Genomic DNA, 27,313 nt, shown 5'->3' with positions numbered 1-27,313 from the left:
ATCCCTCATCCACCTTACCCCAGGTTGTGTCTTACCTGTCCTTCTGTTGCACAAATACCCGATAGGCCCCGCAGAGTGTACCTCCCTACCTACAACTTCGATGTTGAATATCCTAGCTCGATTTGCAACACGGTGGTGACATCGGACAATATTCTATTCGCTGAGACCGTGTTCTACATTTTTCGGACTAATAATAAACCTATGCGGCAACAAATATTCATCCTTCTGCCAGTCAGGCGTTACTCACTCAGGCTAGGAACAGGTTGGACTGTACATGCAGCAGCCAGCAGAGAACTGTTATCATGTGTTTGCGGAATGAAATCTAGTACTTAACAAGGCAAGGCTATTCAGTACTAAAAGTAATAACTGAAACATCTATATGGTGGTCCTAATGGCGGCCCCAGTTCACACGAAGCAAAGTGATACAGCCATGCGGACAGTCTGTCCAACAGAGAATTACTACGTACCAATCACACCGATGGCCAAGATGATGTGAATGACGAATAGGATCCATAGCAGAAATATTCCTTTGTTTCGTATTCAACTTGGCTACATTTAATTTGAGACATCACTTTAACTGGGCACAGTTTGAGTGGAAGTCGCAAGTTTCTACATATCTGTGTCCACATGATCGATTAGTCTATTGGAATCACCCTGATACTGTCCTCTGCTCGTGAAAAATACTTCTAGTCAGAAACCTGCGTCATCTGTAAGTCTAGACTTTGTTCAGCTATAGGTCCCACTGACTACAGCCAGAGCACAGTAGCTATAAACTCCCTATGGTTAAACTAAGTCAGGTCACAACTACAATTAGCCTTGACATATCAAAATCTGAAGGGTTCAACCTTAAAAAGGTAAGCATACCTTGTAGTCCTAGTTTTCACGATAAACGACGATACCAGCTTGAATTTCACTAATATTACAGCAAGAAAGTAGTAGCTACATACATAAATAGAACCATCTTAAGTAAGCTTAGTACGCCACCTCCATTTGTGTGCGAGGCCCGACTTTCACACACATCGGTGAGATTTGCTAGCTCTCTTGCTACCGTTATAATGTTGTGGACAATGCTCTGGTTGAATTGCAATGCACAAGGACCAGACTTAGCATCCTTTTGACTCAACATTGGACAACGCTTAAACTTAGTTGCCTGGTCAGCCTTTCAGTCAAGAATTCAATAGGTAGCAGCAGAGTCCCCTGCACATCTACTTTTATGGATGGCAAGAATATCAACATTCTTCCCTCTGGTAGTAGTGTTAAATGTAACTACCGTCTATGGCAGGGTCGCAAAGTGTGCGTCCGCATAGGCCGTTATATTCGGGCAATTCCGGAGAAAGCCAACTTGCCCCTCAAGCATCCATTCTCCTGCAGTGAAATTGCGCAGAATTGATGGAAAGAAGTAGTGGAAGTTGGTGTCAACAAATGCGTCGCCTTGGGTAAAGTTTATAATAACAGTAGAAAGTTGGGGTGGAAAGCTCCCATAACCTAGCTGCTTAGGCCGCTCAGAATTAGCCAGGCGGTACACGTCCCAATCTAGGCTGAATCCCTGTGGCCAGGCGGCTCTAGCATTCTGGAAACCAAAGAGTCGGATGGCTTCATTGCTTGCTCGAGTAATGCCGTCATGCACGTACTTGAGATCCCAGCTCAGAAGCGATGGCAAGGCTGGACTGTGCAACTGCCTGGACAGATGCCGTGGGCGCTTACCGCGAACATTGCCGTGCTAAGAACATTGAATTTGTCGACTCCTTCACTAGGACCTTTCAAATCTCCCTGCTCGTGGATGGCGGATTTGACAGCAGATTATGAGATCATGAATCCCTTGGTGGTGATCAACATCGTACGTGTAAGTCGTGCCTCTGCCGCACAGAAGGCTTGGATATAACCCAATATAAATGCTTCAAAGATACTATCATAGCATTGTGTCTGCGATCGGTTCCCATGGCTACTGGGGGCGACTCACGCAATTTCGCAGATAAATTCGATCTAAATACTGACGGAAACATAAACAGCACTCTCATCATAGACGCTTTGAGGCTCCTTGTCCCAAAAACAATGGGATCCATCTTCATGGCTGGTAGTTTATCCGTATATTCCAGACTAATGCCACCTATTGCTAAAAATCCAAGCACAGACTTAAAAGTTAACCAATTATTTTACTGTGAATCCGTCTATGGCTTATAATCTTATGGACGTAACATACACGTTCATACACTCATGGATGAACATATCTAAAAACAGCAGTCCAAGCGACTACTAAGCAGTACTTTGTTATATCACTCTTTTCAACACTCTACAAGCGTTGTTCGGCGAATAGTTTCTTACCGCATAAGGATCGATCTGAACTCGCAAGCTTATGTCAGGTATCAGGGGGACATGGGACACCTCTACCTCTACCTTCACCCAGCACCTTTTTAACAGCATGAAAGAGGCGATCCGTGATCTTGGTAACCTTATACAAGATGGTCACTTTATCTCGGGTAGCACGGAGGGCAACGAGCTTTCATCATCTATGTCACCTGTGGAGATACATCCGACTATAGAACGTGTCTAATACAGTTTTGTGATTTCTAGCATCTGGCGCATTCGAGCACAAAGGCATTTGTCATTGACGCCGACCATGAATGTTATAGAAGCAACCATGTGTCCGGCTACTTATCAGACAAGGACGCGAAGGCTGTTGGCATGTGCTCTGAAAAAAAAGTACTATGTGGCCTCTCCTGCCAATATATGGGCAAAATCTTTCCGAGTCCCCTCAAGCATAAAGCTATTGACTGGGAAAGGGGACGACTATAGTGGCCCAGCCCTCGCGGGTCTAGTAGCAACGTAAGCTGATGTTTTGTTTCCATCGTACTTATTTTTCTGCTGCAGGTACTTCCACAATCTCAAGCTAATCGGGAAAAGCACTGTCCGCTCTTATCGCAAGAATAACAACAAGAATGGATGGGACTTAAAAGACTGCAGAGCATCGAGGGTGTCAAAGCTCTTAATATGGAGAGCCTACTCAAATACAATATCAGAGCTCCAGGGCTCAGCACTATTGAGTTGTGTAGTAAGAGGCATACAAAAATCAAGGCGCGAGGGAGAGGTCAGATAACTATTCATGCAATTGAGCTCCTAACTGCGCATTGTTGTTAAAATTCTCGATATTTAGTATACTACTGGCAAGAGTGGCCGTTTTATGTAGTCTTTGCGTTGTCATTAGCTACATGGATATGTATATCACAGGAGATCTTGAAATATTTGCAACAGGGAAAAAAGGTCGTAGCGTCAACCAAACTGCTGCTTTCGTCCATGTGTCTTGGCTTAAACCGGCAGAACTTCAGAGAACAGACAAAAGTCGAGAAATTATCACTTGGCAGCCTCGGTGAGTGGAACCCCTCTAGCAGGGACCTCAATCGTCTGATTCACGGTCAAATGATAGGGCGACTTAAGGTCGTTGACGGCGATGATGTACTGCTTCGGCACATTGTATTTTGTGCTGATGCTGTCCAAGTCCTCGCCATCCTTCACTGTGTGAGATCCCCCGTCCCAAAGCTTTCCAGGGTCGAGACTACCATCAGTAACCAATTTGTACAGTGGCCCTCCGGGGCATTCAGTATTGTAACCATCTTTATGGCCCTTGATCTCGTCGCCTGCCCCAGCCCGACGAAGATAGGCAATCGAATCTTGCAACCCAATAATTTGCGCGTCACTAGGCTCCGTGACACCATACTTCCCAAGGAACCCCAGAACAGCATAGTGATTCGAGTTCAGCGGGACATTACCATTGGCACCACTGCGATGGCCTTTTCCTCGACCGTCGAAAACGTAACCATGTTCACAAACGGCAAGGTTATATGCAATGTCAAAGTAATCCTCCGGTGAATCGTCCATGTGTTCATTTTGCACGGATCGCATGAAATCATCGCATTCAGAATGGGGTTTTCCGCTGAACATAGGTCCCAGGTAGTGTATCTTAACACCCTTTGCATAGGTAATAGGCTTATAATCCTCCTTCGGGGGGCGTGCTTTCCACTCTTCACGAGACACAAAGTTCATTGCTGATACTCCTGGGATCATGGTGAGGTATGCCAGGATTGTGACAATAGTTAAGGGAGAACGAGCCGCATTGCGGATATTGATTTGGGGTTCCATGCTGGAGCGAGAGGTATAGGAGAAAAGACAAGGAACGTTTGATGGACCATTCTTGCAAGAGCGGTATCGCTAATATTTATAATATTCCAGCTACCCACAACTCCGAACAATTTTTCTCGTATATACCCTTTAAATTCTTGGCGTTCCATCTTCTATAAGGAGCGGACGATCGTGCCAAGGCGAACAGAGCGGCGGGTATCCAGAGAGAGGTGGATAGTCCTCGTATAACCGTAGATCTCCATACCCACATCTCGGATTCTATAGTGGAATGAGAGTTGAAAATAATATACTAACTCGTATTCATCACCATAAAACGCAGACAATTTATGCCAATGCCAATTTATTGTGGGAAAGATGTCACCGGACTTCCGACCTAGCCTCATCTCTCGCCGTAAACATACCACCATCCATAATCTCTATATGTGTCTCATCACGATCGTTGATTTCTCCAGCTCGTTCAGAAAACCAATGATCTCTCGAGAAAAGACTTGATCAATAGGATTGCCAGAGCAATTTACGTTACAGCAGTACCATCTTAAGGCCTAAGCATGTATAGCGAAACCCTTGAGAACATATGATTGCGCTCAAGTCTTCGTTTCAGAGCGACGGAAGGGCTCATGTTGACCTGTGGACCCCTCTATTCTATTTATAGAGAAGCTCACAGTCAGACTAGAACAATAAAAGAAACAAAATACGACGATTTTCTTTTGAAGATCTTCCCTTTCTTAGTTTAGCTCCATAGAACACCTCTGGCAATCTTTGTCCTAAATAGGTAGTATTCTAGATGTTTACTGGTTATGGAAACACTATCATGTAACCTCGATTTCTGCACCCATCACTTCGTCAATATTTTTTGTAAAAAGAAAAATAAAGCAAGCCTTAGGGAGAGAAAAAGCTAAAGACAAGCCAGTAGGAGCCCCAATATACACAATTGTTCACTCAGTATTTGTCAACCTACTACCGCTATTGCTTTTCATTTCCATCGTGTGAAAAATATATATTAACACCACCCACAGCCATCAAAACGTTGTTTCATCATCAAATCGCATTCTTTAATATAGAATCACAGAACAGTTAAACCTATGAGAACTGGTGACTGGTATATCTCACCTGATTACTCGTTTCTTGTCCTATACTGTTGTTCTTCTCTCCTGTGGGGTTGCTCTACTCCGTACGCATAGACATCGAGAATAGAACTTCATTATGACCGGGACTAAGGCCAATCTCAAGGCCGTTTGAGTTTGTTCTTTAATTAGGCAATTAAGCACGACCAGTAAATGCAGATTTAGAACACCTTCTACGAGCCCAAACCAGAGAGCAAGCCAGCTCAAACCATAAGAAAAGTAGCATGTCAAAATCGCGAGTCTCTAATTACACCCAACGAAAATATACAAAATGAAAGGCGTGACAAAAAACATGATTGCCTTCTACACCATTTCACAAATCATCAGGATCAAAGTGTCCCACACCTCGGCCAGCCGTATTCATCTACATACACATACTGACTGGTATGGCAAATATAAGCTCTATTTGCAGACGACGTGATATCAAATCCACCTTCAGGCCCCCAAATCCTTTCCATATCCTCACGAAACTCGGTCTTGGGCCGTCCATCACGGATACGTAACTTCTCAAAGAAAACGTAAGCAGCGTAAAAAACCCCATTCGTGTTGCCCGCATTGGGACCAGACAAGTCTAAAAAGCGGGTCAGGGAACTGTTTTGGAACTTCTTCTTCATCTGTGGCGGGTACGTCTTCGCAATCTCTCTGAGGAAGCTGGCTTGCGTGACATTCGGCTCACGCAGATGAGCACGGATCTTCTTTCGGACCACATCGCATGTATCATACACCTCCACCTCGACTTCCTCTTCGCCCGGGAGGTGAATCTCGCTGACATCATACTTCTTCTCTGTGTCTAACTTGGCCTGCTTGCTGACTGGCTTTTTCCTGGGCTCCTTGATGCCTTGAAGCTCGCGTTTGCGAAAGAACCGGTGCGCGTGAACATATGTGTTGGACTCGCTGCCTTTCATTGGGCCACTCATTTTGAGAAAAGCATTATAGCTTCGTGCCGAGACATCCAGCACCCTTTGGAACTCGCCAATTTTCATCTCCTTCGACTCGATCAAGTTTTTGATTTTGCGCCGGATTTGATTGCAGTCCCATTGGTAGACATCAAGACGCGGGTCATCGTCATCTATTTCTTCGGGCTCAGGCGTGTCGTCGGCTTTCCGCTTCTTACCAGCCGCAGAGGATTTTGTGGTCGAGGAGGGAGTATGTTTAGAAGGCTTACCGGGTGAGAGAATGATTGGATTGGTGTTTTCATCACCGGATCTCACCTCGGGAGTGTCAGTCTTCCGGCTTGGAGGATAAAGCACGCCCCCATTGGCGGGGATGGGGTTCAGAGGGGCTCGGGCATCCGAATTTTTGGCGCGAGGCATGGCTTTGGATTTATTTATGACCTTTCTAAAATACGCTATATCAAAAGAAAGAATAACTGTGAATTATTGTTTGAAGGATCTTTACGTCGCCGTTCGAGAAGATTGAATAGGGGCTAGCCTGACACATCCATTTCGGGCAATCCAGTAAACAACGCGGGTATGCACGGACCACGTGGTCCCCATCTGATGTTGTCATACCCTACCTTGATTCCATTCAGACAGGAACTTGTGGGGGTGTCTATGCGAGGTTTTATCATGGATTTTTCGTGAATACGAGAACTCCAGTGTTAAGCTAGCCTACTGATGGTGCTCGGTCCATTCCGATCTTGCGCGCTAAAATAAATATCGGGTGTTCGATACCCTAGTCAGACAAAAGTACTATTATACATGATATGAATCTATAGGAGACACGTGATCGCCTAGCGGCTTGGCCGGATCACCCACTCCTTCAGCCCCTGAAGGCTTTACCCATTAGTAGTTGAGGAAGAGAAGAAGAAGCAGTCAAGATAGTTGATATAGTCGTCCATAGAATAGAGCACCTATCAGAATGGCATCCGGACCTCAGTAGGCTACGTACGTGTAGCTGATACAGCATCATTCTGCCCATCTTTCCCCTGAGATCACAACAATACACATTTAGAGCTCGAAGAAAAGGAATGAGGAAAGATAGGAAAGAGAACCTAACAGAACCTGCCTGTTATATTTGATCTCCAGCCAACCATATCCCACCGGCGTCAGATAATTATAACTCCTCGCCCCTCGCTTTGGCTTCGATCTTGTTCATTTGCCCGTGTAGCTCATGAATCCTTTCCTTTAATTCCATAGCTCTCTCCTCAGACATAAGCCCTGACTCATTTAGCTCCAGCTCCACCACCTCTTCCTGTAATTTGCGAGCTTCATCTCGAGTCTGGTAGTAGAGGCGATATTCCTCAGGGTCAAGGCAAACCCCATAGCCTTGACAATAGCAAGTCGTTTCTACGGGGCAAAGCTCCGGCTGGCCCGTAAATAACCACTGCCATACATACTCCCAGACTCTCCCAGATAGTTCATCATCAAGCTCGGTCGCCAAAAGCCACTCGCGATAATCAACATAGCGCTGCCGAGGAATTCGCCGAATCCGATCGGCGCTGACCGCGAACTGAGCACAGCATGGTTGGGAAAGTACTGGTGGGACTGGATCCTGAGGAAACAATTGACCCCAGGCCTTTCCAATCACCGCTGCTTCGGGAACATCCAGAATATCCTGGGAGTCCTTTCCCACGTAAGGGTGAATGTGATCCGGACACCCGGGTTCCAGGTGGCAACGAAGATTCATGTAGCCGTTCTGGAGGACATGCTTGCTATTCAGTTTCCGGACCATCTGGGCCGAGTCGGAACCGAGGAAATCATTATTATGCCAGGTAAACTGATGAGCATGCATAAAAATCGAAACATCGCTGAGGCTGTTGTAATGGTCGATGATATAGGTGAGATATACCATTACTTCATGGCCTTTGTTCATGGGAACAGTGAGTGGGGCACTGGAGTTGTCTACCACGTAGAGTGCACTGGTGAGGTAGGGATGTTCCCGAACAAGGTTGTTCACCCAGGCGGTGTCCTCATCCTGTAATTGTGCGACAATGACAGTGCGAGTTGCATTTCGCTCAAGCCATGGAGATGGGGGTAGAGGCGTAGGGTTCCCGGAGATATCTTGGGGCTCTGGCGTTTCGGGATTGGGAGGCAGCAGGTCGGTTGTGGTGGGCACCCGCACTGGGTTCTTGTGGGTCGATAGATAAAACATATAACTGATCATGGACAGTGCCAGTGTAGAAATTACAACCCAAAGTGTTCTCCTGGGCTGCTGCATAGTTGCGGATTGTATATTATCTGAAAGAGGATTCTGTGCATGCGGTTGTCGATGAGAATTGACAACAGATATGGTGTTCTAGAAACCAACAGAGCTGAACAGGACAAAGAGTCCACACAAGCGTGCTTGCAATTGACATCCAATGAGACACTCCGAGAAGATGCTTCAAAAGCGGCCGGTTTGGAAGGGTACCACGTCGCTGAAATCTAACCAATTGGACGCTCGTGGACCCCAAATGTACCCCTGGCTAGGAGGACTTGGCAGCGCCTAGGGCTATCAGATCCCCGTTCACTAAATTGCGGTATACTTAGTAGTTTGGATACTACGTAAATATCTATCGATAGAGAGATACTGGGCGAACTACGGATAGGGTATTAATAAAAGCGGGAGAGAGGTATAGAGGAAGAAAATATAAAATAAATATATCTCTACATCTTTTAAGATATAGGCTGGTCTGTTTATTCTTCTCCTGGATTTCTTATCGAGGAGAAGAACCTGCCCGAACATTATAAAATTGGAGAGAGATATCCGGCCCATACACTTGAACGGATTAGAGAGTTTATTCTCTGGCTTATTGAATTTGTGTAGAGCAAACTTACTTCTAATATATAACCGACTCTATACACGATTTTGGTGCAGGCCTAAGAGAGTTCGTTCCGGGCTTCTTCCTGGAAATTGGGAACAAGGTTTCTCCTCAGAATCGCGCCAACCTCCCTTGGTGAGAGGAGCCCGTTGAAGGATCTCAAAAGAGAGATGGATGAGGGGGAAGCAAGTTAGAAAAGAAGAATATCTGATACTACGATATCGTCAACCATTTACATCTATCAGCCAACGGGGCTGTGAGATCTGTCATTAACGCCTTCCGACTATGCAGCCTCCTAACTCTTATAATGGATGATGCGAAAAGAAAAGAAGCTTGGAATCTTGCGTAGAGGGTTCTTGACACAAATGTCGCGCTCTACGCTAACCCGAGCATAAGGATTTAGTGACAAGTCATGATTTGTTTATACCAAACGCGCTATTGTGTACTTTCAGAAACTTAGCTGAGCCTGATCTTTTCTCACCCGGTGGCGTGATTCGGCGTGGAGGTTTGTATAAGATGCCTATTAAATTACCTGGAAACCCTGGAGACTAGAACAGTTCCGCGGGTAGTAGTCGCTGCGGCTACATTTCAAGCATGGTTAGCGAATCCCTCGGATGAATTCATCATCCATGAGCCTATTTACATCTTAGCATTGTGAGCTGAAGCTGAGACTGATTGAGAACATCCAAGAAGTGGAGGGTGTTGGAAACACTGTTAGCATCGCCGAAGAGCAGATGATACGATACAGCTGTGTCTTTTTCGCTCTTCGGAAACTTTTGACGGTCTAGTGTCTTTGGGGGCAATAATACGTCGCCTTGCAGCATCACAATCGGTGGGATATATGACTTGTGTATGATGGCAGCCCGGTGAGGCATTTCGGCTTAGCAATGATAATATCAACTCCTCTTAAGTCCTTCCATCACTCTCCCAACGACATGATTGCCCACCCCTGTTTTATCTTTGCGTGGGCGTATAGGGCCTCGAATCTCTGACGGCGAAATAACCAGGGCTGCTGTCAGCCATATGAGGGAAAATAAGATGTGGGGGGTTTCTGAGAAAATAACCCTCTGAAGACATACCGAAGGCTACAAGGTGCACAACATTATGGCTGGCAGCGGATAGGGTGAAGCACTATTACCAGAAACCCACAGAACATTTCTTCGCTGCCATATGCTCGGGTCTTCACGTTAAAGGCTTCTCTCCGGCTATTCCGGTCTCAGCTAAGCCAAACATTAGTAGCATGCATCAACGCACCCCAGCCTTCAAGGGCCGCCTTGGGAGCTGTTTCTGCTTAACGAAGAAGATCAGCATGTTTGTTTTTCCTTTTTACAACACCAAGAACCGGCGCCAAGGACAAACGCCAAGGATGAATGCAGAACTGATAATGGTCGCAAAGGCACAACGCTTAAGCACAGTTACTTATGATCCGAAGATGGGCCGGAAACCGACTCCAATATTCAGCTTGACAGAGTTCTACGGAGAATGCCTCGTGTATTCGGTACAAACCACAGCACCGTGAGACAGACATACAAGAGTGGTAAAACCAGCCACTTCCTGGTTCTCGTGAATCAAATCGGCAGACAAGCAGACATTCAAGAGCGATAGTGCTTATTTATCGGTACGCCTGGGTTTCTGCATCTGATTCAAACAAACTGATAGCCCCGGAGCCCACAGTATGCATAACTCCACCCTCATCGTGCTCATCATGGTGGTAACCAAAGCCACTGCCTGCACGTTCGGTTGTTGTCTCGTATTTCACCGCGGCTGGTGGGGACGGCACCAGGGACATGGTCTGCAAATTCTACATCTGGGACAATGATCTGGATGACCCCTGGGAGGATTCGATTGCTCCTATGTAGGAAATGGTCTACTCAGGCAAGTGCAGCACTGTGACCCTTTACAGCCTGCACTGGGAATTCTGTCACTCGACTGTGGACTCACTTGGAGCTAGGCCAGCCACGTCTGCCACTGCGCAGCAGACAGATGATAATGGAGACGTGCTATAGATCTACCCGAACCCAGGTCGAAAGTATAAGCACAAGAGCCACATTAATCCTTCCATTACTTACGAGGAAATTCGGTTCTGGAGGAAAGGTTAGCTGCGAAGGTTTCAAGGAGCCTCCAATCTGAGGGCCGAAACCCATAAGGCCACCTCGGGGGCAGAAGTACAGAGCTTTGCAGACGAAGAAGGGCTCGGACGACAATCTTGGCTTTGTGAACTAGGACCTACAGGAGCTCGGGATGCGAAGGCGCTAGGTATGAGGTGACTGGATATGTATCTAGGTGGCGAGCGGATTCTCTCTATTTATTGCATCCGTTATATGCTTCTTTGTCATTCTTTTCTTTCAGCGTATCATCTTTTAAATAATCCCCACCTGATTCCCACTTACTGAACTCTCAAGAAGTTTCATACCCTGGAAAGTAAGTACTGTCAGGCAATTAAATTGACCGCCCCTTGACACCGACTTCATTCGCCTTCCTATCTATAACCCCCCCCACTAGTCTACATATAATCAAGGAAGTCAAGTTTAGTCAAATACAACTAGTTTTCATCGCGGATCATAGTTTCCGCAAGGGGGAGCGATAAGGCGTTGTTTAGTGATTATCGCAGCGTCCGATCTCAGTACTATCTCCACTTCTTGACACAGCCAACGCAGTCTTGATTTAAAGCAATGTATCAATATTGAGAAATGCCAGCTAAAAAGCTAGCTAGGCACGAGAAAGTCTTCTAAGAATAGATCAGCCACTTCTAGCCGACCCGATAGGTGCCCGCATTGTGACATTCGCTTCTACGGATGGATTATAATGTGGTGGTTGGCCCCTACTTTCTTGTAATATCAGTTCCGCATGGGCGGGTCGGAGGAACACGTTCAACTTAGGGCTGTACAAGACCGGATTAAGGATATAAAGCCTCAAGCTTCTTTATCGCGCGGGTAAGCGGCGTTAAATTACGAAATGTCACAGTTTATTTGGGCCACATAAGCAGCATGCACCAGCTTAGAAAGTGCTCAGAACACAGCTCCAGGCTGCTCATTGAGCAAAAAGCGGCGCCTAGTCCAGCCTAAAACGGAAATGATTCCCCTGAAAGGTTTCCGCAGATAGACTGTACAGTAGTATCACAAGGTTAGTAAGGGGTAGATATGTGCTCTACCTGGACGCCCAAGTACCAACGATAGGACGACGACGTCAATAACACCGTGCTGCGATACTCAGCTGAAACATACTACATATACTACATGAGCAAATAAGGGCTATCAAGCTCGCCCTTCTCGGAGAACGTTCTTCGCCGAATTTATTATATTACACGAGTTTACTTGCGCGACAAATGCCCTGCCATCTATGTAAAGTACGCTCCGTCAAACATTGATGGTCTTAAACTGTTTGAAAATGATATTTCTTGTAAGTTATATCATAATTATTGAGAGGTAAGTCACTGGTCTTGCAGGCGTGAGAAGGACGGTCGAACATGGATAGACTAACTGCCACTCCTTATAAATCTAACCTTGAGAGCATGGGTGCTTCTAAGTAAACTTTCGTAGTGGAAAACGGTATATAGCGCCGACGGATCTAGAAACATATACTCATTTTGGAGTTGTTGAGAATGACGCCTTCATATCCGCTGATGTCGAATGATTGAGGGACAGTATTCATATTAATGAACCGGACTGCGAGAATGGTCATCTAACTGCTTATATAGTCACCCGACTTTTAGAACACTTGTCGGGCACAGCACTATTTGCACTGGCACGCCATTCATCAAATAACTCGCTCGCAGCATGCTCGTCCAACATCGCGGTCCAGGTTCCCTGTATATCATGTCGTGCCAGCTTCACCTCGGTCGAACAGGACGGGTTATTCGGGGGGTTAACAGATTGTGCATAGCCTAGGTCTAGCAGGCCACTGCTGGTCGACGCGCTGCCGGTCGTGCCATTTTGCGACCAGTGTAGACAATCCTGGCAGTGGAAGATCAACGAGAAACCAGTCGAGTTCGTAATAGAAGATATCTGTTTCACAGTCGCATTTCCAGTGTAGACGCCTGGCATTGAGTATTCGGAGGTGAAGCGCAGCGAGGTTCGCACGGCGTCGCCGTCGGGATATGCAACGAAGAGAAGAGCATCTGTCATCGAGCCGCCTAGAGTGAGACCGCACCAGCTACCTGCGGCTGTTTTTTCAGTTGCGGTACAACGCTGATAGGGTATGAATTAGGGTATATGAGCAGTGATGGTAGACAAGGAAGGGGGCGGGGGCGCTCACAAGGTATCCTATGAAATCAGTAGCATCAGACTTCAGGGCTGAGCTAGGTAAAGCTATTCCAAAGGTGAGGCCGCCTGCCTTGGAGCTTCCGGGTACGCTCCATGTGTCGAAGGTAATGCCTGTGGCCGGGTCTTTATAAATGGTTGCTTCCGGTGCTTGTGCGCGGCAACCGGATAGTACTGTCGAAAGTGTTAGATAGCTATCCCCTAGTATCAGAAATGGAGAGAGAATACATGTGGATACGCCTATGATAGAGGCGAGGATGAATTTTCTCAGTGCCATCATAAGTAGCCTGGTATCCTGTGAATTGGTTGACCGGAATCTCGATCTGAGGCGGCGAGCTGAATATATGCACAGCGAGAACTAAGAACAATGACGTCGAGCGACCATGCAGTGCATTCCAGACGCGCTCACATTCCAATCTTGCGGTAGTAATTATTAATATGCGCATGTGGTTCTATTTGTGTAGGGGCGGACGCAAGGGGCCGACCATTATACATCACTCAAGTAAGGCAGTTTGTACTTGCACACCCGCAAGGGCTGCCGCCGATATTTCTCACACGGTATCTATGGTATAAGCAACTACCCCTCTTGGCACAAAGAATGTAAACTTTCAACGAACGTTGCTCGGGATAACACTCTGAGAAGGACATGAGGGGCTGTTTTCCGGGGTTTGAACCGCTCGGTTCCCTACTCAAGTCGCGAATCTTGATTGAGATCGTCCAGAAGAGGCTATCCCCGAATTATTGCGTTTGAAGCCGCTGAAATAGAGGTGCGAGGCGGATACGGATCTACGGTCTAAACTACGTTTGGGCATTGGATTATGGGTTATGGTGTTGTCTAGATTATTAAACATTATTGGGCCAATACCATTAATTATAACCATCATAGGCTTACGCCACTTGGTTAACCTGGCTGTTTACAGGCGCCTCGTCGGGTCTGAGCTAGCCCCTTGCTTCAGAACCTCTCAACGCTGGCTACAAGGTTATTGGAACCACCCGCGATGTTAGCAAGGCAGAGGCCGCTTATCCGGACTTCTCGGCCAAAGGTGGCGTTTAGATAGGCCTAGATGCTGCCCAGATCAATGCGTACGATCAACTCGCGAAGTACTTTAAGGAGCTCAACGTGGATGTTCTGGCTGAAGAATGCGGGCTATCCTTTCATCGGCGGCGTTGAAGATACAAGGTTCGCGGTTACAGAGCATTTTCGACATGCTATAGGTCCGTGACAAAATTTTACATAGTGAGATTGAAGTCCGCGATGAAAGGGAAGTGAACTTCTATGGGACTCTTCGCGCTGTTCGAGCCTGTCTGCCGGTCACGCGTGCAAGAGGCTCTGAACATATCATTCTCATCAGCCACGGCGCCCGGTATGTCAATGTACCTATGTTTCCATCCTTCTTGGATAGTGCTTAATAGTGGATATTGTACAGAATGAATAGCTTCATAGCGCGTCCTGGACGAGAGACCTATTCGGCTAGTAAATTTGCCATAGAGGCTGTTCACGAGTCGCTTTCCCCCGAAATCAAGACTCTCGGTGTCAAAGTCCTGATTGAGGAACCTGGTTCCTTTTGTACCCCCTTTTCGAGCCGCATCGTTAACCCTTCTCAAATTTGGGAATGGCTTCAGCGACGGCTATAAGGGTACCACGGTCAAGCAGATGGTCGCTGGATCTCGACAGCTTACATCGATTCCGGACTATGTTAAGGAAGTCCCGGATAAAGCGGCCCAGGTAATCGTCAAGGAAACGGTTACGGGATATGGTTATCTTCGGATGCCACTGGGGAAGGGCTGTGGTTGCCTTAGAATGAAAGATCGGAGAGCTAGTGAGAGACCTGGAGGCCGCCCGACCAATTGCCACAGCAGCTGATGTGGATTAAATCGCGTTAGGGGCATAAAACGATACATACTTTAAATTCTCAGTCACAATGGCAAGACTAAATCGTAACATGCTATTGTATCGGAAGGCTCCCCAACACGATGGTAGTCTGACAAAGCAAGCAGAAGCTGCCTAGGTGAGATAGCAAGTAACTACTACCTCACAAGACGCTCACTTCTCAGAGAAAATAGTGAGAAAAGATCCATTACTAAAAAGACTCCGAAAAAGAACGTATCAAAGGTTGGGAATGCGTGTGGGTACTACAAAGTGACCACAAAATCGAGTTCCTGCGTCTTAAGTTTGAAATACACATATATTCCACTACTGAGTCTGTCCTACATACATAATTTGTCACTTACTATATAGCTCTCGGTGTCCAGTGATTAAACTGAACGAAAGTGGGGAATAAAGGACGGTTCAAGGGGTGTCGGCGTGAATAGGATACGCAATATACGATATCATGTCATATTCAGAGGAAGAGTAGTATAACAGTTAGGGCTTATATGGCGATAGCAAGGAATGCGGTACTAATGGCGCCAACGGTGACCCAGAAAGACATGCTTAACTGATAACCTGCCTTGGACTCTGCGGAGGTAGTAGTGGCCCCCTTATCACCGGATTCTGACTTGGTCGGGACGGCCTTGTTCGTCGCTGCGGCTGTGATGGGGTGCAGCACGTCGCGCATTGTCCAGATAGATATATTCCCACTCACCGGAGTGGAGATGACACCACCGGTATTGTATAGTGATTCCGTTCCATTCACAGGTAGCTTTCCCGGCGTGTGATATTTGGTCTGGTTGGTAAATTCCAGGTCCGCAGGGCAATTGACACCCTCAAGAGAAGTTCCACATTGCCCCCAATCGTTGTTCTTTAAGAGCACTTCGTACCACACATCGGCACCTATTAAGGAAGGTATGGTATTTGGGCAGAAGTCTCATATGCTAAAGCCTTCGTTAGATATGTACCGTTCAGGCTTTTGTCATGTATTGGGTGGACCACATACGAGAAGATTTTACCACTCTGTCCGCAGCAGCTACACGCTTTGCCGTAAGCCATCGCCTCCTTATAGGCACCTTGCTGGTTCAATTTGATTATATTGTCTGCACATTGATCTGCCTTTTCAGTCGTCGCGGCTTGTACTTTCGCTAGCTTTCCAAGATTACAGGAGCATCCCCCCGGGTGCATTATCAGGCGGCAGAAAAAATGGTATGCTGCCAATGTCTGTATTTACGCAGGACTCCATCAGATCGTAGGCGCTTCGCTGATACTCACACGAGAATGCCTGAGAAGTGGATGGTTAGAACATCGGATTTCTTGTTGGCACATAAAGAAGTATGATACCTGATTCCAACAGCTTGTTGCGGCACAATCGATATGATCAATGTATTGTACACATTCGCAAACATGGATGCAATCAATTTCCAAGGCTTGGACACTTCGCTTGCATACATGCAGTATTCCCACCGCATGAATCGGCGCATCCTTTGCTCCCTCCCCGCGCAGCTGTTATTTATATAACTGGCCAAGGACTGTTCGGCCTTCTTATAACATGATTCTAACCCTAATGGGTCCACACAGTCCGAGGATTCGAAGTAGCCAACCGCCTTAGCAGTGGCAATGCGCGAAAAGGAAGCTAGGATAATCGAAAAAATTGTCGGCACCCTCACTATCGCGGATGTGTGAAGGCCTGGCTTCACCGATGCGCCCCCGGGCTTCCCCAACTATTATTACTAGTCTCTGTCTATGGCCTCCAATTGCCTTGGCGTTCATCCCCCCAACCAATCGAGAGAAAAATGTCGTTTAAGATGTCCAGATCACGACACACGATGTTGGGGCACTGCCTAGAACAGACCTACACATCTCAAAGCTGCTTGTCGGAAGGCTACCCTTGTTTCGGATCAAAGGGGATTTCATGATATTTCATGATTCAGGAATGGCTTGGTTGGGTACATATCATGCCTCTCTTGGGTTCATCCCGCGATCAATACGAGACTTATCTGCGCCTCATCCGCCCACGTTTCGGCCTAATTAAATACCCCAACAGCCTCATTCATCCCGTCCTGTCTTGTAAATTGTCTAGCCTTCCTTGCAAATTGTGGACCGGCCCCATTCTCTAAGATAAGCTGGGCCAGAAGATCTCATCTCCGCTCCGCAGCCAAGAGCAGAGGCGGCCTCATGGCATGGGAGCCTCGTGCAGGGCCTTGCAGATGGGGATCAGCTCAGCATTTCAGTAGTAGAGCCGCGATCTCAAAATATCCTTCCTTTACAGCCTGTTGCAGCGGGGTTCCGCAGACCCCAGGATACGTGCCATTTGGGTCCGCCCTGACTTGAAGCAAAGCCTCCACAATTACTGGCGCCAGAACGGTTCTATGGTCATGCAGTGTGGTAAACAAAGGCCCTTTCAAATTTCCCTCGTTGCATGATAGCTTTGTGGGTCTCATGAAATATGATCAACTCTGTTTCTGCAAAAAAGTCTCAGAGTAATCCAGGCCAATGCGGCCAATATAAAATATGATACTTTAATTTTGGGTAACCCCTAAAGGTTCCTGCTATTCTATGGACAATTCGATTTTATATAATACAGAGACGGTAGCATTGGCTCTCGTAGTCCTAGTGAATTTAAGTACCGGCCGGGGCATTGTCGGCGCTAATGGCGAGGCCTACCTTACCAAGTAACACCCAAGCTCCTATTCCGCTAACCTCTATGTTTGCCTGACAGGTTTATAGTCGCTCGTACGGGAGAATCTACCAGGGATACCATTCCCACGCTTTGAACGGGAGGAGTAGCGACGTACCATATTCACCTCGGAGCAGCTAAGAGCGCTAAATAATCCGGAAGTCGAGAGTTTGTGCCAACGGCGCCAATTTGCAGACTGGATGGGCCCGGAGAAACACTGTCTCTGTTACCCCGTTCGTGGAGGCACAGAAAGCAACTTGATCCTCCTTCACCTGGACAATCTACCAACGAATGTGAAAACTATGACAGGTCAGGCGACGTTGCTGAAATGACAGAGTTTCGCAGCCTGGGACCAGGTGGCTGTTACCAAAGCATCCCGATGATGGTATATAGGAACCAGAAAGCTAAAAGGTGGTGACAGCCAGGGTGATCATGATGTTGACCTGCATCATGTCTGTGATAAAGTGGAAATTGATGTGCCTCCATGAGCTTGAGACCCGGTAGAGCGTGAGACTACTCCCCCCGAGAGAGACTCGAATCAGCTGTTGAATTACTTACCTACCTATGCATGATACAACTATACTCATCAAGGATGCCTGACCGTCGGTAAGTGATCTGCAGCAATTGCAGAGGAATTGGTGGCCGCAGAGATCCCATGCTGCTCGCAGGAGGCGGGCTCCGAGTTTTGCGCCGCGTGAATCGCGATTGATAGGAACTGATCGGGGTTTCCCGTTTCCCAGGAAAGGCGCTAGACACTGTCTTCCGCACACAAAGACCGGCAGGTGGGACATTGCATGTCGCATCTTGTCTTTTTGCGATGGCACTCCTTGCAAGCCCTCCAAAGGAAGGGGGGAAAGGATTGGTAGACCCTTCATGGTAGGGACCACTCAAATAAATCGGACCGAATCAAAGGGGAGGCATTTCGCATCTATGTCCATTTTTGGCACCTCAAGGAATACACCAAAACAGGCTGTCTTGACATCGGTGCTCAGATCGGAAAGAGACATTCACTGTGCGCTACAATGCACGCATCGACCCAACCAATACAGACCCAGGACGTTTGCCAGACACTGAGAACGACACACTTTTATGGGAACAGACAGCTAATATACCCAACTTTCGCAATACTACAATAGCGTTCTGGCAAGCTCGATTTGTTCTGGCTCGTAAGATGGTCGCATTTTTGCATTGTCCCTCGATATTCCTGAAAATTACTTCAATATCATAGTCATCCATCCTGGCACAGACAGACTATGCATTCACTACCCGGGCACACCAGAGCAATAGCACGACACTCACGTTGAATTAGACGTTGGAATCGGATCGCATACCAAGATTCAATGTTTCACCCTGTCTGGGGGCCTGCAGGTCCTGTCCACGAATGATGAATGGATCAAACGCGCGCACCATCCCTGGCACACTACTTAACATTGGCGATTCTCTGCAACAGCTTTTTAATAACGTTCAAGTCAACAGTTCACGGAGCTTATAATCAACAGAGCACATCGTGGTATTCCATGCCATTCTTTCTAAACCCCGAGTCGGTGTGCCGGGTAGTTCCGTTTTGCATTGATGAGGACTAACCAGCTCTATATGAGCCTATCTCGTGTGGAAAGGTAAGCCTACTTGGTTCCTCACTAATATTTGTTAAGGTGATTGGGAACTGATCTCATTAGTGGAATCGTGACCGACTGGCACTGGCACACACAAAACCAATTCCTGTCTAGTTCCCAAGATCTGTAGTTTTATGTCGAGCCGAGCCATTCTTATGGTCGTTGCGTGTCGATACTGTCGGCTATTTGGTTTTAAATCATGGTTGTCAGTTGCCTCATGATTAACTCAAACCATGATGGCAAAGGCCCGCGGTGATGCCAGCGTCGCCTTATTGTTATCGGTGCGCTATATACCTCATCAAATGCCCATCAGTTTACACAGTAGATATATTGAGGTCTATCCATAGAAAGCCTTTCACTTGTTTTTTTGATATACACTAGTGAGATCTAATAAAGCATGAGCTATGCCGACTTAGATCCAAGCTAGACAGACTACTAAATGTCCTAGTGAACAGCGAGCCGTCCGCCTTTCCGGTCTTCTGGCGGGTCAGGCCAGCTCTCCCTCATACAACAAACCATTGTTGAATCATACCGCCTGAGGGATACCATCCGCTTCACCACTCCGAACGTTTTTCCCTTTGTTGTGAATGGCTGTCAAGACAGCTTCGTAGGAAAGGGAAGGCTCGGCTACGATGATAACAGTCTGCATCTCGAGGCTGATGTCAAGCGACTTCAAACCTATAGCAGACGTCTCTAGTCAGTGTATCGCTCAATGCGTTTTCGTTCGAAAATTAGACAGGGTTGTCTCATAGCTCACTTACCGCTGAGTTTGCCAAGAGCCTCCTGGATGGCATCGGAGCAACCTGAGCAGCCCATTTGAACGTTGAAGCTGTATCGATGAGACATGATGTACGAGCATGTGCAGAGAGGATCTATCGAAATGAAAATTGGAGAGAAGGGGGAATGACTTGAGGGTTTTCAAAGGTATGATTATTCCGATTTCAAGGTGTCCACAGTGACTTGTAGGATATTTATAATTCGAGCACCGCGTCCGTCAGATGAGGGATTTGTGCAGTAACTACAGGCCCTGCTGCTATTATTTCCTTCATTTGTTAGACCCGTGTGTGTGGATACCTGTAATTTAATGTGTCATGGCCATGAACATCCAACCACCGACTCTCACCCCTAGATGCGCGGTTTTTGCGTTGTTTCTCGGGACTCGGAAGTACGGAAGAGCGGGTCAACACTTTAAAACTAGCAGTTCCCCCAGACTTGAGACCTTTCAGGTTCGTCCCAACAAAGCTCCAACATGAACAGACCCGGTCAGATGCTTCTGGCCTCGAGGATGGGCTGTGCGCCTGGCCTGCTGTTTCGCCGTGTCCCATTCTTTTGTAGATACTCGTGCACTCGAACTGGTTATTCCAGTCACGCCAAGGAACCCGCTGAGCGCCAAGACCCTAATTGCATCCCTCAACCGACTCCTGCTACCTCTGTTGCTAGCACAACTTCCCTATCGACGTTAAATCTCGGGTTTTGGAAGTGCCGTCATACCTGGAAGCGATCCGGGATCAATACGCTTCGCTGTTTAGTGGGTTGCACCCTAGGTGACTTTTCCGCGCTATGGATGCTCCAAACGTACTATCCTGATCTTGGTATGGGTACAATCATGGCCGCGTCTAGTAAGTCTTCATGTTCTACACCACTACACCGCATAGAGAGCTGCCAATAACCATGGACCGCAATGTAGTGGCATCCGGAATTACTACGTCGATTATCGTTGAAACAGTGCTCCTCCGGCGGGGAGTGGACCAGCTCTCATGGCCGATGGCACTTCGAACCGCGATGGGGATGAGTATGGTGTCCATGATTGCAATGGAGGCCGCGGAGAATATTGTAGACTACCACCTCACTGGCGGAGTCGTGGCACTGGGAGATCCCAAGTTTTGGATGGCAGCCGGTGTATCGATGACAGCCGGCTATCTGGCTCCATTGCCCTACAACTACCTACGTCTGAAGAGATATGGGAAGGCTTGCCACTAAGACTAGCAGAATGTGAGATAGCGTGCCCTAGAATAAAATATGTGTTGTGTATAATCAAAACCACCGTTAGGCTGTCAGTTGTGATCTTTCCGTACATATGGTTTTTTACCTGGCATAGGCATATGCTAGCACTAAGCATACTTACTGTGAGGGGACCAAATGCGACCGAGAGACTCCACAATGCCAGGAAATTATTCTTATATCTTCTTCTTTTCTATGCCTTTTCTCACTTCTCAGATGACCTTTCGGAGATGTGCATGACCATCGGTAACCCTGCATACACGGAGGGGGGGGTCTGCGGGCCGCGCCGTCTCCACGAACCTGTCACACTACATGTATGTATATTATTATCACCATCATCATATTGAATATTGTGGACCATGCCCATGAAATTACCTAGTGTCATAAGCAGATAACCTACGCCTCGTGGATAGGGTCTTTGCTGATTCAAGCATAGGGCCTTGAAACCTTCTTTCATGAGCCGACATGTAAAGGCGCTCAGGATTCCCACCTAGATAGGATATCTTGATAGTCCTCGGGATCATCAATCTAATCGTTTTCTGATCGTCACATCGATTTCCACTACGACCTCATCTACAAAGAGCGTAAAACATCGATCATGATAGATTTTAGGGTCTCATTTACTTCGATCCAGTCCGTAATTGGCTCGGAAGTGCCTGTTGGTTTATGTGTCTTCTGCCTTATCATTGGAACAGCAACATCAGTTATTATACATAGACACCTCACATAAACGAATACTGGCTCAATTTTCAGCCTTCGGTCTAAGTTCCGAGAAAAGCCAAACATGTATTCGCTAAAATAAATCCCTACCACCGTCCAATCGGAGCCTTTTCATCGATCGAGCAAAACAGCACGCGAAGCATTCGGCCCAACATGAGTTGTCCCAAGCTACGGAATCCCTTTCAAAAGTGGCGCCCAAATAAACAGGCCCGGAACCAAAGCAGCACTCGACCACTCGCTCCATCAAAACTTGCTCCCTCATGATCCCGCAGCAAGCCACTCAACCAATCTCCTAGTCAGATGCTTCCCGAGCAGAGGAAGGCGAGCAGGTCGGATCGAACATGATGCTCCCTAGTATCCAAAGCACAAGGTGTCTTAGAGGCGAATTTTTATGGCAAGAAGCGTACGATACGCTGGATGAGAAATAACGTTAGAGTATAATATCAGCAAAAAGCGACGTCGAACCCGACGGGGAAAGGGGAGCACCGAAAGCAGCAATAATGCCGATTCGAACCGCGTATGCAAGACTATGGATGAAGTAATCTAAACCGTTAATGCTCAATATGAGATCGTAGTGTCGAAACGAGAGGACTCCAAGCTACGAGACACCGCAAATAAGGTCCTGATTGCTACATTGAGCTGCAAAGAACTCATCGGTGCACTCGTGGCATGCGACCCCACCAGCCACACATCGAAGGCGTGGACTATCGTATCTCTTGGGCTAACGTATGTATAAGGTTGATAATGTTATCCAGGCTCTTGACATAAATTCTGCCCCCATAGATGACCCAGAATTATCGTGAGCAACAAAGTGCCTAGTTTCGGTCATCGGCTATTCTGGCTCGCATTCTCACTCGCTATGCTGTGATTGAGAAGAACTATGCTCACAATCTGTTAGGAGTTCAGCGGCTTCTAGTGATCTTGATAGGGCTGCTTCAAGTGCTGCGAAGCTGTGTAAGCCAGGGTACCTTGGAATTACTAGCATCAAATTAGTTTGCAGTTCTCAGCCCAGGAGACAGAACCTTTCTTAGGGTTGCTTGAACACTTGGCAGAGTGAGGAAGAGCGTGCAATGTTGTATTGTTTGTGATTAACCTTACTATTTGGTTCATTGGGCATTTGATTATGTAGATGAAGTATATCTTGGTTTAGCTATGAGGATCGCTCGGAAGTGCCGACATCCCTATTATATTTCCAGGTTTCAAGAGCAGAAAGGGAAGGCAAAAAGGTTGAAAAGAAGGAAATTCAAACTAAGTGATCAAAGCAACCTATGTTTAACCCGTTGAGGCATGCATTCAAAACCACCGCCAAAGGAATAAGTCGTACATCTTCAGAGTCATGCTCGAAATCCCTATAGCCACGCAAAAGCATTACTGTTTCGTCGCCGGGAAATTGCCAGTGCCTAAGATATCACCATCCTCCTCCTTCCCATCCCTTGCCCGGTCAATACGAAACTGTGTTGTCTTGAATAATCGAGGCATGGTGGTCTCCTCGAATGGCGTCCCCTGTGCGACCATCTTCGCCAGCTCTTTAGCGGCTAGCCAGATCACTGGCATGCCATGACCGTTGAAACCAGCGATGATAAATTGGCCGTCCTTGTTGGGGACCGAACCAATGTGCGGGTTTGAATCGTAGGAGTATCCCATAACTCCCGTCCAGATCATATCTATCTTAGCCCCAGAGTTCTCCCATCCGTTATATGTGCGTTGCATATAGCCGTTATAATAGTCCTTTGCCGAGTCGATCAGGACACTGTCATCAACATTGTTATACCATTGATCTCTGAATGGTCGGAATTTGGCAGCGGCACCGCCGACAATAATGCTGCCATCGGCCCTGGGGATCAAATACGACAGTGTGTTGTCTTCAGTCCGGTTAATGTATGAGTTGTTAAGGAGAGGCGCCGTGGTTCCCTCGGGTACTGTGATGCGACAACAGATACCCTTGCATGGGATAATATTCTTTTCGTATTCTGGGAGAAGGCCAGCAACGTAGGCATTGTTCGCATGAATGATGTTGCCCGCGTGCAGCTTCCCGCGGGGCGTCTCGATAACATAGTCACCATTTGGATTAGGGGTTATTGATGTTGCAGGTGTATATGTCTGAAGATTAATCTTGCCGGTCGCAAGAAGGCACTCGGTAAGATGCATGATGAACTTGTACGGCCACACGGTACCAGCCGTATAGGATGCGCATGCGACCGCGCCCTTGACGCCGCAGATCTAGGGCAAGTTAGCCTATGCCATTTCACCAAGCCTTGAGCAAATACATACGCCTTGGACGTCTTTGCCGGTATAGAAAATAGCATCATTCATGTATTCGAAGTTCTGGGCAACCATCTTGTCGAATGTCGCCTTTGCCTTTGCGGCTGCCTCTGCATTGCACCATACATCGATCGTTCTCGTTAACGTAAAGTCACAATCGATCTTCTCCTTTTCAATGACTTCCTTGAGCGCCGGCAGATGAGCAATCTCGAATTCTGCGATCTCGGCGCCTGCTCGTCCGCCAGCACGATCAATGTATGTGGGGATATGACCGTAGAAATCAGGTCGGAGATGACCACCGTTGCGACCCGTCGCGCCAGAACAGACTCCTCGCGCATCCAGAATGGTGATTGATTTATTGACATTCTGGTGGTCTTTCACAAGATGATAGGCTGTTGCAATACCGGCGTATCCAGCGCCAATTATCACGATATCGCTGTGCTCAGGCAACTGTTTTGTCGAGCGATGGTCAGCCTTCGGGTTAGGTTGGGTTTGCCAGAAGCATTCTCCTGGATTGGGGGCAGGAAAGCATCCCGCTATGGGGGCTTCTGAGGTAGCTGTGGACCCGTTTGGAAGAGGCGGTTGCATTCTGTCCTGAATGTATGCAGAGTAATTGCTGTTTACTTGGATTGAGCCTAGAGAAAATGACACGGAGTTACGTTTATAGGAGCAGCTCCTAGACCACAGGCTTATCTTATCGGCCTCGGGAGGCGTCTTTGGATCGCAAGTCCGCTAAAAGCTCGCTACCGGACCGGAATTGCCCAATTTGAACCGGCGGATATCTATCCATCGGCGGCGCTCCACTGTTTAATTAACTACGGACCAGCATAGACACTCCGGTTTATCAGAATATCAATTAACTCCTTCATGCACCTAGCTAGAACAGCACCCCCAGGGTAAGTCTAACGCTGTTAACTTCTGCCGAGATCCATCCGGTGGACTTAGTTCTTATCTTAAACACGCATGTGCAAAAGTCCCGCCAATGAAGAAGGTGAGATTTGATATTGGCTTCGCATTAGCTTCTGATAAGCGGGGGAAGCTACACCATGGAGGACCTAAACTACACGTAGGTATACGAAAAATATACAAAAAAGGGAAGATGTCACCCCTTACGTCGAACACATAATACACCACCCTAAATTTCTCAGCCCATAGTAGTTTCATGAAGCATGACTCCCCATACAGCAGAGGACCATTCCTTTGACGAGGCTGGTCAGGAAGCAATCGCAGAGAAGAAGGGCTTTCACGACAATATTGGATCGTACGATGTGGAGAACACTGCCGGCCAGTTGAAAGAGGTGCACGACTTCAAGCAAGGCCTCCACCAACGGCACATTCAGATGATCGCTTTGGCTGGCACCATTGGAACTGGTCTTTTCCTAGGTTCTGGGCGAGCCATTGCAACAGCGGGACCTCTTGGAGCCTTTCTCGGTTACAGCATCATCGGGCTCACGGTGTCGAGCGTTGTGTTCGGTGTCGGAGAAATGGGTGCCTTGGCCCCCCTTACTGGCGGTGCCATTCGATATCTTGAACTCTTCTGCGATCCTGCGTTAGCCTTTGCCATCGGATGGAACCATGTTTACTCCTATATTGTTTCAATCCCCTCCGAGATCGTAGCAGCAGCCGTTATTGTTGAGTTCTGGGCAACGATCAACAACGCCATATGGATCACTGTGTTTGGGGCCCTCATGCTCGCAACTTCACTCCTCTTCGTCCGCATCTATGGAGAGCTTGAGTTCGGTTTCTCGATATTAAAGATTATGCTTGTGATTGGCATAAATATCATGGCATTAGTCATTACATGCGGCGGCGGCCCTGACCACAAAGCCATCGGATTCAGCTACTGGAAGGACCCCGGTCCTTTTGTACAGTACCTAGGGGTTGGTGGATCCCTAGGCCAGTTCCTGGGATTTTGGACGACTTTGAATAATGCTCTGTACGCATATTCCGGCATAGACAATATTACGGTAGCGGCTGCAGAGACGCGTAACCCTCGCCAGGCAATCCCACAGGCTGCCCGGCGGATCTTCATCCGAATTCTTCTCTTCTACGTCTTGACAATATTCATGGTCGGCCTGGTTGTGCCATCCAATGATCCCGACTTGTTAGGCTCGACTAGCACCGCAGCTCACTCTCCATTTGTCATTGCCGCCAAAAATGCAGGTATCTCGGCGGTGCCCTCTATCATCAATGCCGTGGTCCTCACCTCCGCCTGGTCCTCAGGCAATTCCAACATGCTCGGAGGCTCCCGTATCCTCTATGGTATGGCCTCTAACGGCCATGCGCCCCAGGTCTTTAAGCGGATGAATCGCTTCGGCGTCCCTTACGTCTCCGTCGCGCTTTATGGCATCTTCATGGCTCTGGGATATATGACCCTCTCCGACTCGGCAAGCACCGTCTTCACTTGGCTCCAGGATATTGTCTCCATATCGACCCTTGTGAACTGGGTCTGTATCTGCATCGTGTACCTCCGCTTCTATTATGGGTGCAAAAAGCAAGGCATTGACCGCCACAAGGAACTGCCCTGGGCCGCTCCGTTCCAGCCATGGACCACCTGGTTCTCCTTGGTCCTCCTTATCGTTCTGTTCTTCACGGGAGGGTATAAGACGTTCATGAATAGACGGTGGGATACCGAGACGTTCATCTCGTCGTACGTGAATGCGCCCGTCATTATCGCCCTATACCTCGGGTACAAGTATTTGAAGAAGACGAATATTATCCCGCTGGAGGATATCCCGATCCGTCCGTTTATTGAGAATTACCAGAATAATCCTGATCTAGAGGCTAAGCCAAAGAAGGGACTTCGCCGGTTGGATATATTGTGGTCATGATTTTAGTTTTTTGAACTTGATTGAGATATATAATCTTTAAACATTTAGCCACAGTACAATGATATTTATATACTGAG

The 27,313-nt window shown here is 47.5% G+C and overlaps 10 protein-coding genes across 10 annotated transcripts; 3 read left to right on the top strand and 7 right to left on the bottom strand.

Annotated features, from left to right (window-relative positions):
- Positions 1 to 3,197: 3,197 nt before the first annotated feature.
- Positions 3,198 to 4,134, bottom strand: BDW43DRAFT_319772 (N-acetylmuramoyl-L-alanine amidase domain-containing protein; the record flags this gene model as incomplete). The annotated part of the gene is made up of 1 exon (XM_032048971.1): positions 3,198 to 4,134. The coding sequence occupies one exon, from the start codon at positions 4,132 to 4,134 to the stop codon at positions 3,349 to 3,351; it is 786 nt and encodes a 261-aa protein (XP_031900093.1). The 3' UTR covers positions 3,198 to 3,348.
- Positions 4,135 to 5,479: 1,345 nt separating this feature from the next.
- BDW43DRAFT_276806 (uncharacterized protein) lies at positions 5,480 to 6,617 on the bottom strand. The gene has a single exon (XM_032041996.1). The coding sequence runs from the start codon at positions 6,569 to 6,571 to the stop codon at positions 5,588 to 5,590; it is 984 nt and encodes a 327-aa protein (XP_031900092.1). The 5' UTR covers positions 6,572 to 6,617; the 3' UTR covers positions 5,480 to 5,587.
- A 547-nt stretch (positions 6,618 to 7,164) lies between these two features.
- Positions 7,165 to 8,007, bottom strand: BDW43DRAFT_276805 (DUF3431 domain-containing protein). Its single transcript, XM_032041995.1, has one exon. The coding sequence runs from the start codon at positions 7,989 to 7,991 to the stop codon at positions 7,314 to 7,316; it is 678 nt and encodes a 225-aa protein (XP_031900091.1). The 5' UTR covers positions 7,992 to 8,007; the 3' UTR covers positions 7,165 to 7,313.
- A 4,682-nt stretch (positions 8,008 to 12,689) lies between these two features.
- Positions 12,690 to 13,536, bottom strand: BDW43DRAFT_311329 (uncharacterized protein; the record flags this gene model as incomplete). Its single annotated transcript, XM_032047168.1, has 3 exons — positions 12,690 to 13,187; positions 13,255 to 13,433; positions 13,488 to 13,536. The coding sequence occupies 3 exons, from the start codon at positions 13,534 to 13,536 to the stop codon at positions 12,690 to 12,692; spliced, it is 726 nt and encodes a 241-aa protein (XP_031900090.1).
- An 802-nt stretch (positions 13,537 to 14,338) lies between these two features.
- Positions 14,339 to 14,894, top strand: BDW43DRAFT_311328 (uncharacterized protein; the record flags this gene model as incomplete). Its single annotated transcript, XM_032047167.1, has 3 exons — positions 14,339 to 14,439; positions 14,498 to 14,623; positions 14,687 to 14,894. 3 exons carry the CDS (start codon positions 14,339 to 14,341, stop codon positions 14,892 to 14,894), a joined length of 435 nt encoding a protein of 144 aa, XP_031900089.1.
- A 737-nt stretch (positions 14,895 to 15,631) lies between these two features.
- Positions 15,632 to 17,046, bottom strand: BDW43DRAFT_300434 (uncharacterized protein; the record flags this gene model as incomplete). Its single annotated transcript, XM_032044896.1, has 6 exons — positions 15,632 to 16,065; positions 16,149 to 16,281; positions 16,364 to 16,414; positions 16,474 to 16,567; positions 16,597 to 16,765; positions 16,989 to 17,046. The coding sequence occupies 6 exons, from the start codon at positions 17,044 to 17,046 to the stop codon at positions 15,632 to 15,634; spliced, it is 939 nt and encodes a 312-aa protein (XP_031900088.1).
- Positions 17,047 to 19,579: 2,533 nt separating this feature from the next.
- BDW43DRAFT_276804 (heavy-metal-associated domain-containing protein) lies at positions 19,580 to 20,669 on the bottom strand. The gene is made up of 2 exons (XM_032041994.1): positions 20,184 to 20,669; positions 19,580 to 20,100 (listed from the first exon to the last, which is right to left on the bottom strand). The coding sequence occupies exons 1-2, from the start codon at positions 20,266 to 20,268 to the stop codon at positions 19,949 to 19,951; spliced, it is 237 nt and encodes a 78-aa protein (XP_031900087.1). The 5' UTR covers positions 20,269 to 20,669; the 3' UTR covers positions 19,580 to 19,948.
- Positions 20,670 to 21,558, top strand: BDW43DRAFT_276803 (DUF4396 domain-containing protein; the record flags this gene model as incomplete). Its single annotated transcript, XM_032041993.1, has 2 exons — positions 20,670 to 21,041; positions 21,110 to 21,558. Coding segments are annotated over 2 exons (665 nt in total), but the record flags the coding sequence as incomplete, so codon positions are not given.
- Positions 21,559 to 23,267: 1,709 nt separating this feature from the next.
- BDW43DRAFT_276799 (NAD(P)/FAD-dependent oxidoreductase) lies at positions 23,268 to 25,079 on the bottom strand. The gene is made up of 2 exons (XM_032041992.1): positions 24,415 to 25,079; positions 23,268 to 24,363 (listed from the first exon to the last, which is right to left on the bottom strand). Exons 1-2 carry the CDS (start codon positions 24,991 to 24,993, stop codon positions 23,512 to 23,514), a joined length of 1,431 nt encoding a protein of 476 aa, XP_031900085.1. The 5' UTR covers positions 24,994 to 25,079; the 3' UTR covers positions 23,268 to 23,511.
- Positions 25,080 to 25,127: 48 nt separating this feature from the next.
- Positions 25,128 to 27,239, top strand: BDW43DRAFT_276798 (aromatic amino acid and leucine permease; the record flags this gene model as incomplete). The annotated part of the gene is made up of 1 exon (XM_032041991.1): positions 25,128 to 27,239. Exon 1 carries the CDS (start codon positions 25,575 to 25,577, stop codon positions 27,234 to 27,236), a length of 1,662 nt encoding a protein of 553 aa, XP_031900084.1. The 5' UTR covers positions 25,128 to 25,574.
- Positions 27,240 to 27,313: the final 74 nt, after the last annotated feature.

The sequence above is a fragment of the Aspergillus alliaceus genome (assembly GCF_009176365.1).
Source record: "Aspergillus alliaceus strain CBS 536.65 unplaced genomic scaffold BDW43scaffold_23, whole genome shotgun sequence".
In the NCBI taxonomy this organism is placed as follows: domain Eukaryota; kingdom Fungi; phylum Ascomycota; class Eurotiomycetes; order Eurotiales; family Aspergillaceae; genus Aspergillus; species Aspergillus alliaceus.
Note: the sequence above shows the minus strand (reverse complement) of the source record. Positions and strands in the feature narration are given on the sequence as shown.

Coding starts and splice junctions, on each gene's coding strand:
- BDW43DRAFT_276806 (XM_032041996.1), bottom strand. CDS start 6,571: ATGCCTCGCGCCAAAAATTCGGATGCCCGAGCCCCTCTGAACCCCATC.
- BDW43DRAFT_276805 (XM_032041995.1), bottom strand. CDS start 7,991: ATGCATGCTCATCAGTTTACCTGGCATAATAATGATTTCCTCGGTTCC.
- BDW43DRAFT_276799 (XM_032041992.1), bottom strand. CDS start 24,993: ATGCAACCGCCTCTTCCAAACGGGTCCACAGCTACCTCAGAAGCCCCC. Junction 24,364..24,414: donor CCGGCAAAGACGTCCAAGGC/GTATGTATTTGC, acceptor AACTTGCCCTAG/ATCTGCGGCGTCAAGGGCGC.
- BDW43DRAFT_276804 (XM_032041994.1), bottom strand. CDS start 20,268: ATGTCTCATCGATACAGCTTCAACGTTCAAATGGGCTGCTCAGGTTGC. Junction 20,101..20,183: donor GGCTCTTGGCAAACTCAGCG/GTAAGTGAGCTA, acceptor CGTCTGCTATAG/GTTTGAAGTCGCTTGACATC.